At 44.8% G+C, this 15903-nt stretch overlaps 1 protein-coding gene across 3 annotated transcripts in view; it reads left to right on the forward strand.

Moving 5' to 3' along the window:
- Positions 1-583: 583 nt before the first annotated feature.
- The window catches only part of ELMOD3 (ELMO/CED-12 domain containing 3), a 25838-nt gene continuing 10518 nt past the window's right edge, over positions 584-15903 (forward strand). For 2 of the 3 annotated variants that reach the window (XM_005882411.2, XM_005882412.2), the window contains exons 1-8: positions 584-869; positions 4002-4079; positions 4556-4625; positions 7898-7966; positions 8840-8925; positions 10440-10563; positions 10812-10934; positions 13897-14027. In XM_005882411.2, coding sequence (XP_005882473.1) covers positions 816-869; positions 4002-4079; positions 4556-4625; positions 7898-7966; positions 8840-8925; positions 10440-10563; positions 10812-10934; positions 13897-14027 — 735 coding nt within the window. In that variant the 5' untranslated portion in view covers positions 584-815. The other variant, XM_014530092.1, reaches the window with a different exon arrangement.

Below are 15903 nucleotides of genomic sequence, written 5' to 3' on the forward strand. Positions count from 1 at the left end.
CATTTTAAGTTTTTACCATCATAGGAACCAGATCTTATAAGCCCCTAGAGACCCATTAGCCTCACCTCTTCGATAAACTTCTCTAGATCCCATTAACTTCACTGTCAGAAACAGAACCCCACCACTTACAGTAGTGCTGCTACCTTCTGGATTCTGAGAACCCAGCCCGTAGACTCCTGCAGGGCCCCCTTCTTTCCATCCAGTGGAATGGGTAGTAAGAGGTAGGCATTTGGCTAAGGCAGCTCATTTATTAAGAATAAATTTACAGCCCAGCTGGCATGGCTTAGTGGTTGAGCATGGACCTATGAACCAGGAGGTCTCGGTTTGATTTCTGATCACAGCACATACCCGAGTTGTGGGCTCGATCCCCAGTGTGGGGCATGCAGGAGGCAGCGATCAATGATTTTTTTCTCATCATTGATGTTTCTATCTCTCTCCCTCTCTGAAATCAATAAAAATCTATTTAAAAAATAAAAAATATTTAAAAAGAAATTAACAGATTTTTAAAGTCAGTTTTTCTCAACAGAAGCATAACTGAATGATGAAACCAGTTTTCTTTAATTTTTTTTTTTTTTTTTAACAGGGCTGAGGCCTCAAAGACCTCAGGGACTTCTTTCAGTACTCACAGAAACCTACACCCTGGTGATGGCACATAGGGACTGTTTTCTTGCTCTAAGTCTGAATGACTGCCAAAAAGGAAGGCAAAGGTAGAGCAGTTGGATCTCTGGCTCTCCCCATAGCTTCTAATCTCAGACCTTCATAAACTCCTTTCTGAGCCCAAGGACAAAGTTCACTTGAACAAATGATTTTGAGTCATGAATGAAAAATTTTGCTCTTTCCACAATGAGAAAGAATTCAGAGATGGACAGGTAAGCAAGCACTTCTGTTTTGGGGGAAACGTTTGGTGTGGGATATGTCATTAATAGTAATAAAAGCATGTATCAAGAGAATGTGGCTGTAACCGGTTTGGCTCAGTGGATAGAGCACCGGCCTGCGGACTCAAGGGTCCCAGGTTCGATTCCGGTCAAGGGCATGTACCTTGGTTGCGGGCACATCCCCAGTAGGGAGTGTGCAGGAGGCAGCTGATCGATGTTTCTAACTCTCTATCCCTCTTCCTTCCTCTCTGTAAGAAAATCAATAAAATATATTTTTAAAAAAAAGAGAATGTGGAACTTTATGTGTAGGAAAAACCCTCATTATCGTTCTCTTTGTTCTATTAGAAGAAGCTTCTATTCACCTCTGGGTTGGTTGCCTTCCTGAGATCTTATTTTCTTAGTGGGTTATGGGATTTGAGTTTGGATTTGCTTGGTAGGAGAACTTCAGTGAGGAATCTTCCTAGACATTTGTATTTCATTGATTTGTATCTCATTGATTCGGCCTGATTATCCTCAGGACTCTTTGGTTCAGTGTGACCTATCTCTGTGCAAGTCTTAACTTTCCCACTACCTTGCCTAGAAATGTATTCTTAGAGGGAGGAAAGGAGAAAGAGATCGAGATTGATTTCTTGTTCCACTTACTTATGCATTCATTGGTTGATTCTTGTATGTGCTCTGACCAAAAAATGTATTCCTAAGTGGAGCCTGTAGGATTCAGTGGTTGGAACTAGGACAAGGCCTTTTTGCTTTGGTGGTTGCCTTCACTGAATTAAGACAGGTGAACTGTATTCCCAAAGGGAAGTTTTTGGACACTGGAGGGGACTGAACTGGAGGGGGAAAAAAAGGATGAAATGAATCCTGAGTACACAGACCCCTGCAGGGAGTTGTTCAGCATGGTGAATCACCAAATATTTTTGATAACGTATTTTGTGCCTAGTACTATGTGAATGAGTATGGGAAACATAAAAGAAGTATAAGAGAAGGTCCTTACGCTCAAAGCAGCAGATTCTGATTGGGGAGACAGGCCTTGGCAGAGAAACCTGTGGCTTTTGGACTTGAGGTAAGTGAGATGCCATTGTAGCCCCAGTTGGTAAGGTCGGCCACCTTTAGGAGGTAGAACTGATTTTGAAGGGAATAGAGGACACAGAGAAGTTAGAGGTAGGTGTGTATTCTAGAGGAAAATCACATGACCCCAGAAATAGAAGTGAGAGTAATTGCAATAGTGTGTTCATTGAATTGACGTGGGAAATACTAGTACTTAGGCATCAAGAGGCCAGTTATGGAGGAGTTGGCTCAGTTGTGGTGTGTTAGGGCGTCCATTCTCATCTCCCAGGGATAAAAAAAATCAAAGCTGATTTTAAGGAGTATTAGCAAAAATATGTAGGAGGGATTAGAGTAATGGGATAATCTAGGTTTATAGGGCTTTGACTTCAGCAGTGATTCCTTTATTAATCATTTTCCTTTGATTATTATTTTTTATTTATTCTACAGAAAATAATCCATTCACATAATTCAAAATTCAAAACATACAGAGTATATGCTATGAAAAAATTGCCTGCTAGTCCTAGCTGATTTGGCTCAGTGGATAGAGTGTCAGCCTGTGGACTGAAGGGTCCCGGGTTCAATTCCAGTCAAGGGCACATACCGGTTGTGGCTTGATCCCTGGCCCTGGTCAGGGCGCATATGCGGGAGGCAACCAATTGATGTGTCTCTCTCACATTGATGTTTCTCTCTGTCTCTCCTCCTCCTTTCCACTCTCAAAAAATCAATGGAAAAATATCCTTGGGTAAGGATTAACAACAACAGCAACAACAAAAAATTGCCGCCCTAGCTGGTTTGGCTCAGTGGATAGAATGTCAGCCTGTGAACTGGAGGGTTCTGGGTTCGATTCCAGTCAAGGGCACATGCCCAGGTTATGGGCTCGATTCCCAATAGGGGGTGTGCAGGAGGCAGCCGATCAATGATTCTCTCTCATCATTGATGTTTCTATCACTTTCTCCCTCTTCCTTCCTCTCTGAAATCAATAAAAATATATATATTTTTAAAATTGCCTTCTACCCTTGTCCCCTGGCCACCAGTTTTTCTGTTGGAGGCAAACTTACCACTTCTGGAAATAGTCTCTGCAGACAAGCAAATATGATTATGTATTATTTTTAAATATAAATAGTAAAACAGTGTATAATCTGTCCTTTGCTTTTTCACTTAATATGCCATGAAGATTGTCACATATTGTCCATAAAGCACTTTCTTATTCTTCTTTATGTGTATAACAGGCTATCATTGAGTGAATATGCTTTAATTTATTAGTTCACTAGTGAACATTTACTTTTTTTACCCTTTTACTATTATAAACAGTGCTACAGTGAATGACACCATAAGCGTTTTATTTTGCACATGGATGAGTATATCTGTTATGAATCCTAGAATGCAATTGCAGGTCCAGAATGTACAAAGCATGTATAATTTTGTCAGGTATTGTCAAGCTGTAGAAGTGGAAACAATTTACTCTCCAGTATTTGGTGTTTGATAATACACTAAGTGAAAAATGTTATTTCAGAGTAGTTTTATTATACATTTCTCTTATCCTGAGTAAGGTAGAGCATCTTTTCATATGTTTAAGAACTATTTGTGTTTCTTTTTGTGTAAAACAGCCATATCTATGCCTGTTTTTCTACTGGTTTGGGTTATTTTTCCTTATTGGTTTTAGAACTAATTTTTAACATATTAGGTAAATTAGTGCTATACGGGTGGTATGAGTTGCAAAAAGTTTGTCAGGTGTGTTTTTTTAAGCTCTCATAGGGGACAGGTTTGGCTGAGCGGAAAGGCCAAAAGTGAGGGAACTGCCTCACTGAACTTCACTTACTCAGAGACCTTTAACAGATCCAGGAAATCTGTGTAAGATTTTTGAGATAACATTAACTCAGTTTTTCGCAGTTTTCCTTAACACTAGATTAAACAGAAGCTTTTCCTTATAGTATTTCTTATAGTTAACTTCTTAGGAGTCCATCCATATGTGTGTGTGTGTGGGGGGGGGGGGGGGGAGGTACTGGGAAAAGCTGTGACATTTAAGCTGTCATCTTTGGGGCTGACATGTGCCTGGGAGAGTGACTCTGGTTTGTCTTTCAGGTCGAAAGTGTGTCTGCTGGGAACTCTCCACCAAACGACAAGAACAGCAGTGCTCTTCTGGCTTTCAGAGGAATTCCTGTACATATTGCACACACTTTAGTACCTCCCGCCAATACAAGTGTTTGTTGCATGCCATTAGGTGGTGCCAGGAACCCATGACACAGGATGGCATAGACCCTGCCCTCCAGGAGCTCATACTGAGGGGAAGAGGTGTGGGGCACAAACAAGCAAAAAACAACCTCTGTCTAGTAAGATAATTGCTCTAGTGAAGCAAAATATAAAGTGCAATGGGAATACCAAAGGCTCACCACAGTCTCATTGAATTGTGTGGATTTTGGTTGTTTACTATTCATGGAAGGCATACACGTCCCCACATCACTCAACTTGTGCATCAGAGTTGGAGCTTTCCAGGTGCCTCTCTTTAAAATTGGCTTTAATCAACCCATCAAGGTAGACTAGCTCCTTCTGGCCTCCAGTTTCAAGGATATTCAGTACCATGGGTGGGGTTGGGGGGACATCGATCTACCCTTACACTAAAGATCACTGCCCTGCAGATCTCGGAGTTGAAGAACCACAGCCTCCTCCGGGCCCTGACAACAGAAGCTAATGGATGGGCGCCAGGTGGTAAGTCCCCTTTAGGGCCCTTGGAGCCTGGGTGGGGCCCAAGTCAGAGCTGCCCATGGATCTGCTTTTCATCATTTGAATTTCTCACTACTTGTCCTACAGAATTTTGCAGATTTATCATTATTAAAGGAAAATTAGAATCAACACTGGAGGAGTCACAAGATCTGAGTTATAATCTAGCCCCAATAGCCCTGTTAGTGACTGACTATGTGCCTTTGGGCAAATCATATAATCTCTGTGTCTACAGTAGAAATATTAAAACCTCCTTTATGCTCAAAAGGATATTATGGCCCTGACTGGTTTGGCTCAGTGGATAGAGCGTCGGCCTGCGGTCTTAAGGGTCCCAGGTTCGATTCCGGCCAAGGGCATGTACCTTGGTTGTGGGCACATACCCAGTAGGGAGTGTGCAAGAGGCAGCTGATCGATGTTTCTCTCTCATTGATGTTTCTAACTCTCTATCCCTCTCCCTTCCTCTCTGTAAAAAATCAATAAAATATATTTTTTAAAAAAAGGATATTATGATAATGAAATAAGACAGTATATGCAAAAGGACTTTGAAAAAGCATCCTATTTTATCTGCTTTACATGGTTCTTTCCTACATTACTGGGTGGGCAAAAGTAAGTTTACAGTTGTTCGTATGGAAAATAATACAATAATCTATATATATAAAAGCCTAATATGCATATTGTCCCCTCGGGAGTTCAACCGGGAGACCAGGAGTTTGATTGCTCGCTATGACGTGCGCTGACCACCAGGAGGCGGTGTGGAACGAAGGGAGGCCCCGGCTGGCAGCTGGCAGGCCCCAATCGGCCCTGATCGCCAGCCAGGCCTAGGGGCCCTACTCATGCACGAATTTCGTACACTGGGCCTCTAGTCTATATATATAAAAGCCTAAGCGACTAGCCAACTGGCTGGTAGCTATGATGCGCATTGGCCACCAGGGGGCAGACATTTAATACAGGAGCGGAAACCACAGGCATGGAAACATGGAACAGACTGATGAATTTCGGAGGGAGGAGGGCAGGAAGAGATTAACTGAAGATCTTATATGCATGCTAGAGGCCCTTGGCCTGACCTGTGTGTGCCCTCTTGCAATCTGGGACCCCTCGGGGGATGTCAGAGAGCCGGTTTTGGCCCAATCCCTGCAGGCCAGGCCGAGGGGCCCACTGGTGCACAAATCCATGCACCGGGCCTCTAGTTGATAAATAATAATACAAGTATAAACTTTGTTTTGCATACTTACAATTATAAACCTACTTTTGCCCCACACTTTTTTGTGGGGTTGTTGTTTTTTGTTAATCCTCACCAGAGGATATGTTTCCCAATGATTTTTAGAGAGTGGAAGGGAGGGAGGAAGGGAGAGAGACATAGATGTGAGAAACACCCATTTACAACCTAGGTATGTGCTCTTGACTAGGAATTGAACCTGCAACCCTTTGGTGCATAGGCTGGTTCCCTAACCATTGAGCACACCAGCCAGGGCGAAGGGGGTTTTTTGTTTGTTTTTTACTGTCCATGGTCGAGTATTCTGTATTCTGTTGAAGTTATCCAACTTGGAAGCCCTGAGGTTCTGTGTCTGCTGCCCCACCCAGAGTTTGGGACTGGCAAGATTGAGTTTCCCAGAGTTCCAGACATTCAGGACCCCGGACCTATCTCATCTGCCACCACTTCACTGCCCTGCTGGTCCCAAGCCCACGACTGTGTCCATAATATTAGCTAACATGTATTGAGCACTTACCTTTGGGCCACATATTCCCTGAAGAGGTCGAAGAGTTACATCATCCCCATAGTCCCATGAGTGATTACCAAAGGTTAGGTAATTGGCCCAAAGAACAGCTAATAAGTGGTGGAGATGAACTGTTCACCAGCAATAGGCTCTAGAGCGGTGGTTCTCAACCTTGGCTGCACATTAGAATCACCTGGGAATCTTTTTAAAATCCTGATTTCTGGGCCTCATCCTCCGGAAATTCTGTTTCTTTGTTACTAATGTTGTCGCCCCACCCCATAACAAAGAAACAGAATTTCCGGAGGATGAGGCCCAGAAATCAGGATTTTAAAAAGATTCCCAGGTGATTCTAATGTGCAGCCAAGGTTGAGAACCACCGTCTTATAAGAACTCTTGTGATTATATTGGTCCCACCTGGATAATCCAGGATACTCTCCCCATCTGAAGATCCTCAACTTAACTACACCTGCAAAGCCTCTTTTGCGAAACAGAATTTCCGGAGGATGGGGCCCAGAAATAAGGATTTTAAAAAGATTCCCAGGTGATTCTAATGTGCAGCCAAGATTAAGAACCACTAGAGTGTGCTTTTAGCAACCATCTGCTACCGCTTCCCAGCCGCTTGCTCTTCCTCATTATCCACTAGTGTTTTGAGTTCTTGATAGAATTTTATTTAATTTGCAAGTATACTTTCAAAACAGTTTGTCACGTGATGTCCTCAGCCATGAGTTCAAGGCAGAGAGGAATTGTCCTAAACTGCTTTTACCACTGAGGCTGGAGGGATCACAGTTTTTGGTATTTAACTGAAGTCTCTTCATCCTTTCCACTATTTGTTGATGTCCTCCATAGCAAATGGGAAAAACCAGTGACAGGATGCTACTAGCAATTTGGGCCAGAGAGTGGCAGCTGTGGTTTGGAGAAAAGGGCCATGTAGTGGCTATAGAGAGCCTATCCTGCTGTTTTTTTTTCTTCTCCTTTCCCCCCTCTTATCATGCTTTATTCATTCATCAAATATTGAGCACATGTTATGTGTCAGGCACTGTACTAGGTTCTGGAGAGCCCCGCTCTCATGTAGCTCCCAGTGCAGTGGGAAAGATGGTCCCACACTGATAAAGCATCCAGGTGAGGGTGATAATCAGAATTAACTGAAGGATGAGAAGGAGTTACACCAGAAGGGGTTGCAATTAACGGGGCTTGCTGAGTATCGGCAGAGGGAGAGCAGTCTGTGCCACGGCACTGAAGGTGGGAAGTATAGAGAAACTTTAGGTATCCTTTACGTCCTACAGCAGAGTTAGGTACAAAGGGTTCAGATTGTGAGAGTACTTAGATGCTATGCTAAAGAGTTGAGTTTTACCTGGAGAGTTATGGAGGATCCCTGGAGGGTTTTGACCAGGGGAGCCAGGGTGGGACGTCAGATCTGCCTTTCCGAAAGCTCACCCTGGCAGCCTCGTAAAGAGGGTATCTGAGGGCAACAGGACCCAAGGCTGGGGGCTGACGGTGATCCAGACCACCCTGAGCTCAGAGGGTCTCCTTTTCTTACCGTTGCAGTTGTGAGCCCCGAGGTGCTCAGAGCTCAGGAAGAATGGGAAGCCGTGCAGAACATCCAGCCAGAGACAGGTAACTGCAAGAATAGCACTATCGCCACACAATCTGCTGCTGGTAAAGGCACTGTCCACACATGAGGCTAATGTTTCTGTGGCTCTGAGATTAGGAGACAGTTCCTAGATGGTCCTATTTTGGCTGTGTGCAATAGAATAAAAACTCCAAATCTAAATATGACTTTCTGGGAGAAATGGGAATGAATGCCATGGGGAAAGGGCTGCCATCTACCCAGCCCTGAGAGAAGTCAGGGAGGACCTTGGCATGGTCAGCTTCTGTAGGGAGATGAGGTTAGCAGAAGGATGGAGGCGGGCAGCTGGGGCCCCTGCATAAGGCTGAGCAGGTTGTTCACTGTACAAGGAAATCCCTGGAGTGGGGCTGAAGCCATCTCCTGGAAGGCTCTGAGCTTGGTAAAAATCGTCTCTCATCTCTTTCTGAGAGCTCCAGGACAGCAGAACTAGGACCATATGGGAGAGATGTTACTGTTAACTGGCAAGTTAATTCCCTGTGGACTGGAACAAAGGATGGAGAGAGGGCCATTCATATGTAGGGTGTGAGAAGGGTCAAAGTAGGAATTAGGAAATACCCCTAAGCAAAACTGTGGCACACTCTTATGTGTGTACCTACTCCAGTCAGTGACACCCCCTCCCAGATGAGTGGAATTTAGGGAGCCCCTGAGGGGCAGATGTATCCCTACTCACAGCATAGATTGGCTTGCAAGCCTCTGACCAGCCTGGTGTGGAAGGGAAGTTGATCCAGCAGCTTTGGGTGTCTGATGTTTACAGCTGGAATCTGAGCTTAGAGGTGACAACTGGAAGGCCTCAGTGAATGGCTGCTGACACTGACTACTGTTACAAACCTGGGGTTTCTGCCTCTTCCCTTTGGCCACAGGAAGCCAGACAGACCAGCCTGCACAGCTGATCTCTTTCAGTGAGGCCCTGCAGCATTTCCAGACCATTGACCTCTCCTCCTTCAAGGTATGACATAGGGACGTTTGGGATCTCCAGCAAAGCACTTCTTCCCAGGAGCCAGATTTCTATCCCACCAGGACAGGGCACTGGGCAAGCAGATGGCAGCTTCTAGTTGAGGATCCTATCTCACCTAGAAAGATCTTGGGGTACAGGGTCGTGGCTGCCAAAGACCCTTGTTGCATGCAGGGCCCCCGTGGCCTTTCTGGACCTGTGCCCCAGAGCTCCGGTGGCCCTGTCATACAGAGGTCCATGTAGCTGCTCCCTGCTCTTCCCTCTTAGCAATGGGAGGTCTGGAATCAAGTGCTAGATAGTTCCTTGAGGAAGCAAGGCAGCCTGTCCAGAGCTGAGTAATTAATGGCTAATGTAGGAAAATCTTCCATTCTCTCAAGGTATTAGAAGCTATCTGGGAATTTTAAAAATATGTAAGATTGGAAAAAGAAAGAATCCTGTATAATAAAAGGTAATATGCAAATCTACTGAACGGTGGAACAACTGGTCGCTATGACGCACACTGACCACCAGGGGGCAGATGCTCAACGCTTCCCCCACCAGGAGCTTCCCCCTGGTGGTCAGTGCACTCCCACAGGGGGAGCGCTGCTCAGCCAGAAGCCAGACTCATGGCTGGTGAGCGCAGCGGTGGTCCTAGACTGCAAGAGGGCGCAGGGGGTCCTAGACTGAGAGAGGGCGCAGGCCGGGCTGAGGGACACCCCCCACCCCCACAGTGCATGAAATTTCGTGCACTGGGCCTCTAGTAATGAGAATAAAAGCTGGCAAGCTTTCTGGGGCATCTTGAGTGACCAGTAGTAAGTTTAGAGGAATGTGATTTCAGATCTCGTACCTAAAACCTGGCTCAATAGAGAGGCTGCGAAGATAGGAATCAGGTTGCCAGAAGCTACCCAGATCAGTTTGTTCTAAGTCCCTGGCAGTGGCCCTGAGCAATGAGAAGTCAGCATGACCTGGTTTAGGAAGTGCTGGTTGTGGTGGTAGCAGAAGGCTTTAGCTCCCCTCAGAGGTATCCAGCTCCAAAAAAGTCTCCACTCAACTTCTGTCCCCACTGGCTGTCTCATCCTGGAATTTGAGAGTGGTGCTAGACTTTATAAATTACGTCCTTTATGGAGAGAGACAGAGGCAGGCATACAAAGGCTATGCAGAAGCAGCCCTGCTAGGAAACCTGGTCTGGTGTTTGTGAGACCACCTGGGGGAGTCCCCACAGCCAGCCTCCTTGACAGTCGATGGAATAGCTAGTTCTGGAAGAGCCCGAAGGACCAAATGTACACGAGTGATAATGCTTGGGGACATGTCTCTCTATTTACAAAGGACTTAAGAGCTGGGAGAGCCTGTCTCCAGAGATCCCACAGATGCTTCACAGCGTCTGCCCCCTTTCTCTGGCCCAGAGACCAGCCACTTAATTGGAGAACTATGTCTTTCTGCAAGAACAGTCCCTGTGCTCAGCCTAATGATAAGTTCATGAAAGCGGGTGGACCTAGCATGCTACCCATTACCTGCTACTTTCTCCCCAGAAAAGAATCCAGCCAACAATTCGAAGGACTGGGCTTGCCGCCCTCCGGCACTGCCTCTTCGGGCCTCCAAAGCTCCACCAGGGCCTCCGTGAAGAAAGGGACTTGGTCCTGACCATTGCTCAGTGTGAGTGCACTGGTGCTGCCACAGAGCAGGTGCTGCATGAGGTCAGGCAGAGAGCACTGCTTGCCCACCCTGTGACTAAGCCTCACCCAAGGGTCTTGCATTTTCCATGTTGACGTGGGGAGCAGGGACTGAGAGGTAAAAGTCTGGGAGAACAGGGTGTCTTGAGTACAGTCTGGATCTATCTTGAGAAGCACTTAGTCTTCCCTTGAAGGGCAATCCAACAGAAACATGGGTGTGTTTTGGGGCAGGTGGCCTGGATAGCCGAGACCCAACACATGGCCGAGTCCTCAAGACCATCTATAAGAAGCTGACCGGCTCCAAGTTTGACTGTGCCCTCCACGGCGATCACTGGGAAGATCTGGGCTTTCAGGGTAAGAGAGAGGAATGGTTCATCATCTTCTTTTCTTGGACCCCTGATTCCAGGACTAGAGAGAGAGCCCAGCACCATGTGGAGGGGTATCTGGGAAAGCCTTCCAGGAAGAGGGTAGAGCAAATGCAAAGGCCCTGGCATGAAGCTTGCTTGCCTCTGTTAGAGAAACAGCGTGGCTGACGTGAGAAGAGAGTGGCAGGAGAAACGCTCACTCGTGGCCGTGCAGACCATCGTCAAACACTCGGGTGGAAACCACTGAGTGATATGATTTGGAATCTGGTTTTTTCTTTTTCCTCTTTGCCACTAATATTGATGAAAAGTTTGTTTTATTTTATTTTATTTTATTTTGAGTGAAACAAAATTATTTCACCTGCTTTTGGATTGTGCTACTCTTTTTTCAAAATCATACCAAATTACACTTGTATAGAATAGGAACAAATCTTAATTTTAAAAGGAAACTTTATATACCCATAATTAATTGACAGTCTGTTGGTGTTGACAACATGTTTAAGTCCATCCTCCCTCAAGTATAATTGTCTTAAATATGTCCTCTATAAACACTGAAAATCATATGAGTGTTTGATTTTTGTTTCAACCGTTAAACAACTTAAGAATCTCAAGAGAAGCAAAATCCATTGTATTTACTTTTCCATTGTTCTTTTTTCCTTTCTGATATTCCACGATTCCTTTTATCATTTCATTTCTGTTTCAAAACATCCTTTAGGCATTTTCTTATCTAGGTCTACAGGTGATAAATTCTCTTACCTAATCTGAACAATGAGAGAAACAAGTCATCTGAGAATGACTTGATTTCCCCTTTACTCCTGAAGGGTAATTTTCCTGTATATTGAATTCCATGTTGACAGTTCTTTTTCAGCACTTGATAAATGTGCTACTGCCTTTTGGGCTTCATGGTTTCTGATGAGAAAACGCTGTCATTTTTAAAAATATGTTTTTATTGATTTCAGAAAGAGGAAGGGAGAGGGAGAGAGAGAGAGAAATATCAATGATGAAAGAGAATCATCCATCTGCTACCTCCTTCATGCCCCCTACTGGGTATCGAGCCCGCAACCCGGGCATGTTCCCTGACCAGGAATTGAGCCATGACCTCCTAGTTCAGTTCACTGAGGAACACCAGCCAGCAAGCTACTGTCATTTGAATTATTTCTCCCTGATAGTTAAGGGGTTGTTTTTCTCTCTGTTTTCCAGATTTTTATTTTTTGGTCTTTAGTTTGCAGCGTTTTGATTATGAGGTGTCTTGGTGTGGATATCATTCACCTTATTCCATTTGGGGTTTACTCAGCTTCTTGGATCTGTAGGTTTTATGTCTTTCGCCAAATTTGTTAAATATCCACTCATTAATACTTTTGAGTACTTTTTTCAGCCCCACACTTTGTCCTCTCCTGTGGGACTCTGATGGCACAAATGCTAGGTCTTTTGTTATTGCTCCACAGGCTCTGTCTATAGCTCATGGATCTCTGAAGTGCTCCTCATTTTGTTTTGTTTTTCCCCTCGTTGTTCAGATTTTGTAATTTAAATTGTTCCATCTTCAAGGTCACTGATTCTTTTGCTGTTATAGCTATTCTGCCATTGAGCCCATCCAATGGGTTTTTAATTTTAGTTATATTTCTTTACTGAGACTTTCATTTCTTTTCTAAGTATGTTAGTAATTGCTTATCAAAGGTTTAGTAGCTATAACAACACAAATAGGGGAGTTCTGTCGTTTGGAAATCTGAACCAGGTCTTACTGGGGTAAGATCAAGGTGGCAGCAGACCTGCACTCTTTTGGGGGCTTCAGTAGAGACTCTGTTTCCTTGTCTTTTTCACCTTCTAGAGCAGTGGTTCTCAACCTTCCTAATGCCGTGACCCTTTAACACAGTTCCTCATGTTGTGGTGACCCCCAACCATAACATTATTTTTGTTGCTACTTCATAACTGTAATTTTGCTACTGTTATAAATTGTAATGTAAATATCTGATATGCAGGATGTATTTTCATTGTTACAAATTGAACATAATTAAAGCATAGTGATTAATCACAAAAACAATATGTAATTATATATGTTTTCCGATGGTCTTAGGCGACCCCTGTGAAAGGGGCGTTCAACCCCCAAAGAGGTCGCGACCCACAGGTTGGCTACCCACAGGTTGAGAACCACTGTTCTAGAGGCTGCCTGCACTCCTCCTTCATAGCATCTCTCTGATCCCGATTCTATTCTCACATCTTTTTCTGATTCTGTTTCTGCCTCCCTCTTTCACTTTTTACATTGGGCCCTTCAAGATAATTCAGGGTAATTTTCTTATCTGCTAACTAGCAACCTTAATTCTACCTGCAATCTTAATTCCCCCTTGGCCTGCAACATTACATATACATAGGTTGTGGGGATTAGGACAGGTACAGTTTGGGAGGGGCCATTATTCTGCCTACAGCAGCTGCTTAAAAACCTTTATCTGGTGTTGCTATTTAGTGATTGCCTTTTCTCATCCAAATTGTGATTTTCTTTGTGCAACAAATGATTTTTTTATTGTGTCCCGAACATTTTGGGTATTGAGTAATGAGACTCTGGGTCTTCTTTAAGTCTTCTATTTTAGCAGGCCTCCTCTGATACTGAGCCAATTGGGGGAGGAGGCTGTGACCTCATTACTTCAGATGGGGTGGGAACCCAGTTACCCCACTTGACCTCCACTGGTACCACTGGCTGGGAAGGGCAGAGGTGCCTCATTACTGTTCCCGTGTGGCCTCCACTGACGTCCACTTCACTTCCAGTGCCACCAGAGGGAGGGGGCTCCTTAGCACCAGGAAGGGATGAAGTCCCACTTCTCTGACTGCCCTGCTAAGGGGTGTCTTGTTACAGTCTGGGCTCTCCACTTGGCCTATAACTAAGTCATTGACGCTCCTGGCAGCAGGCATTTCATTAAGTATTGCTCTCATCACCCTCAACTTCCTCCTGGTTTCTGCTATAGGAGCAAATCCAGCCACAGACCTTAGAGGAGCGGGCTTCCTTGCCCTCCTGCATCTGCTGTACCTGGTGATGGACTCAAAGACCTTGCTGATGGCCCAGGAGATTTTCCGCCTGTCTCATCACCATATCCAGGTGGGGCTTTGGTGGGAAGCCAGCAGAGAGGGCTGTGGAGCTAGGACCTGGGCTCAGGGCTCTTTGAGCAGCCAGGCGGGCCTCCCAGGTAAATTTCTCTCATTGTTGAGGGCTCTTAGGACAACTGGGGCAAACCAGGATTGGTCTTCCCCTGTCAGTGCTGGGATCTGAGCTCTAGCACTCATTAGCATGAGTCTCAGGCATTGCCTCAATTCCCCAGAGCCTCAGTTTCCTCATCTGTAGAATGGAAATCATGGAAGCTTCAGCGGGGTAGTCGGAAAAATTAAAGGAGATAATGTAATAAAGCACTAAGTGACTCACCACCCTCCCAGGGAAATCCCTGAGTCTGAAGGAAAAGAGTCGCCTTGTGTGCCCCAGAGAAGGTTTGCCTCTGGGTCAGGAGTTACTGACAGGCCAGAAGTGGCTTTTGTAGCCCTCAGTCTCTGTCCAGGTCTGCTCTCTGGGGTTGGGTTTGGTGGTTTTCCCAGTTAGTAAAAGGCGGTAGGTAGTCCCTCCATTTTAGAAAGTGAATTTGACCTGTTTCTTGCCATGCATCTCTCAGATTTGTGGGACCTGGAATTCATTCACTAAACAAATATTTATTCAGCCACCTCCTGTGCTAGTTATTTTTCTTGAAGCTTGAGATACATCAGTGAGCAAAACAAACAAAGATCCTTCCAGCAGAGAAGACAAGATAGTAAGCATAATACATACACTAATGGTAGGACATGTTAGAAGGTGATGCGTGTGCTAAGGGAAAACCACAGGTGGGGTAAGTTTGGAGAATGTGGGGAGGGGGTTGCAGTATTTTAGGGGATGGTCAAGGTAGCTCCCATGAGAGGGCAAGACTTAAACCAAGTCTTGAAGAGTTGAGGATGTTAGCCAAGCTGGTTTCTGGGGGAAGAGCATTCCACACAGAGGGAGCAGCTACAGCACAGGTCCTGAGGAAGGAGTGTCTGCATGTGAAGGAATAGCAGGGAGGCTGGCTGGAGCGGAAGGAGGAGGGAGGGCAGGAGGGAAGGAGGTCAGAGGGTAATAGGGACCAGATGGCGTAGTGCCTGGTAGGTACGATGAGGGCTTTTGATTTTACTCTAAGCAAAAAGAGGGTTTTCAGCAGCCTGGAGTACATGATCCAACTTGAAAGGTTTAAATGGATCCTACCAGGTGGAGAATAGTCTAGGGCAGCAATTTTTAACTGATATGCTACAAGAATTTTTAAAACATGTCATACCTATTTAGTCAGGGGCACTGACTCTTTTTCCTTAGGTTCTCAAATAAAAATAAAAAAATGACAACAGCCAACACAACAATAGCCATTTGGTGTGAATGAATCAAAACTATACCTTTGTCAGATCGGCAAACAGTGCAGTAATAGATTTTTTGGTGTGCTGCAGAATTTTAGTAATTAGTTTATGTGTGCCACAAGATGAAGAGGTTGAAAATCTCTGGTCTAGGGCTTTACAATCAAGTTGTAGATGATGGTGGTGTGGAGGGTCTTCTCAGATGAGGTGGCGTGAAGTGTTCAGATGCCGGATATAGAATCTTTTTTTTTTAAATTAAATCTTTATTGTTCAGATTATTACAGTTGTTCCTCTTTTTATCCCCCATAGCTCCCCTCCACCTGGTTCCCACCCCCCCCTCTGCCCTTACCCCCCCTCCACTATCCTCATCCATAGGTGTATGATTTTTGTCCAGTCTCTTCCTGCACCCCCCACACCCCTTTCCCCCCAAGAATTGTCAATCCACTCCCTTTCTATGCCCTTGATTCTATTATATTCACCAGTTTATTCTGTTCATCAGATTTTTTTATTTACTTGATTTTTAGATTCACTTGTTGATAGATATGTACTTGTTGTTCATAATTTTTATCTTTTTT

This window comes from Myotis brandtii, unplaced genomic scaffold (genome assembly GCF_000412655.1).
Source record: "Myotis brandtii unplaced genomic scaffold, ASM41265v1 scaffold714, whole genome shotgun sequence".
NCBI lineage: Eukaryota > Metazoa > Chordata > Mammalia > Chiroptera > Vespertilionidae > Myotis > Myotis brandtii.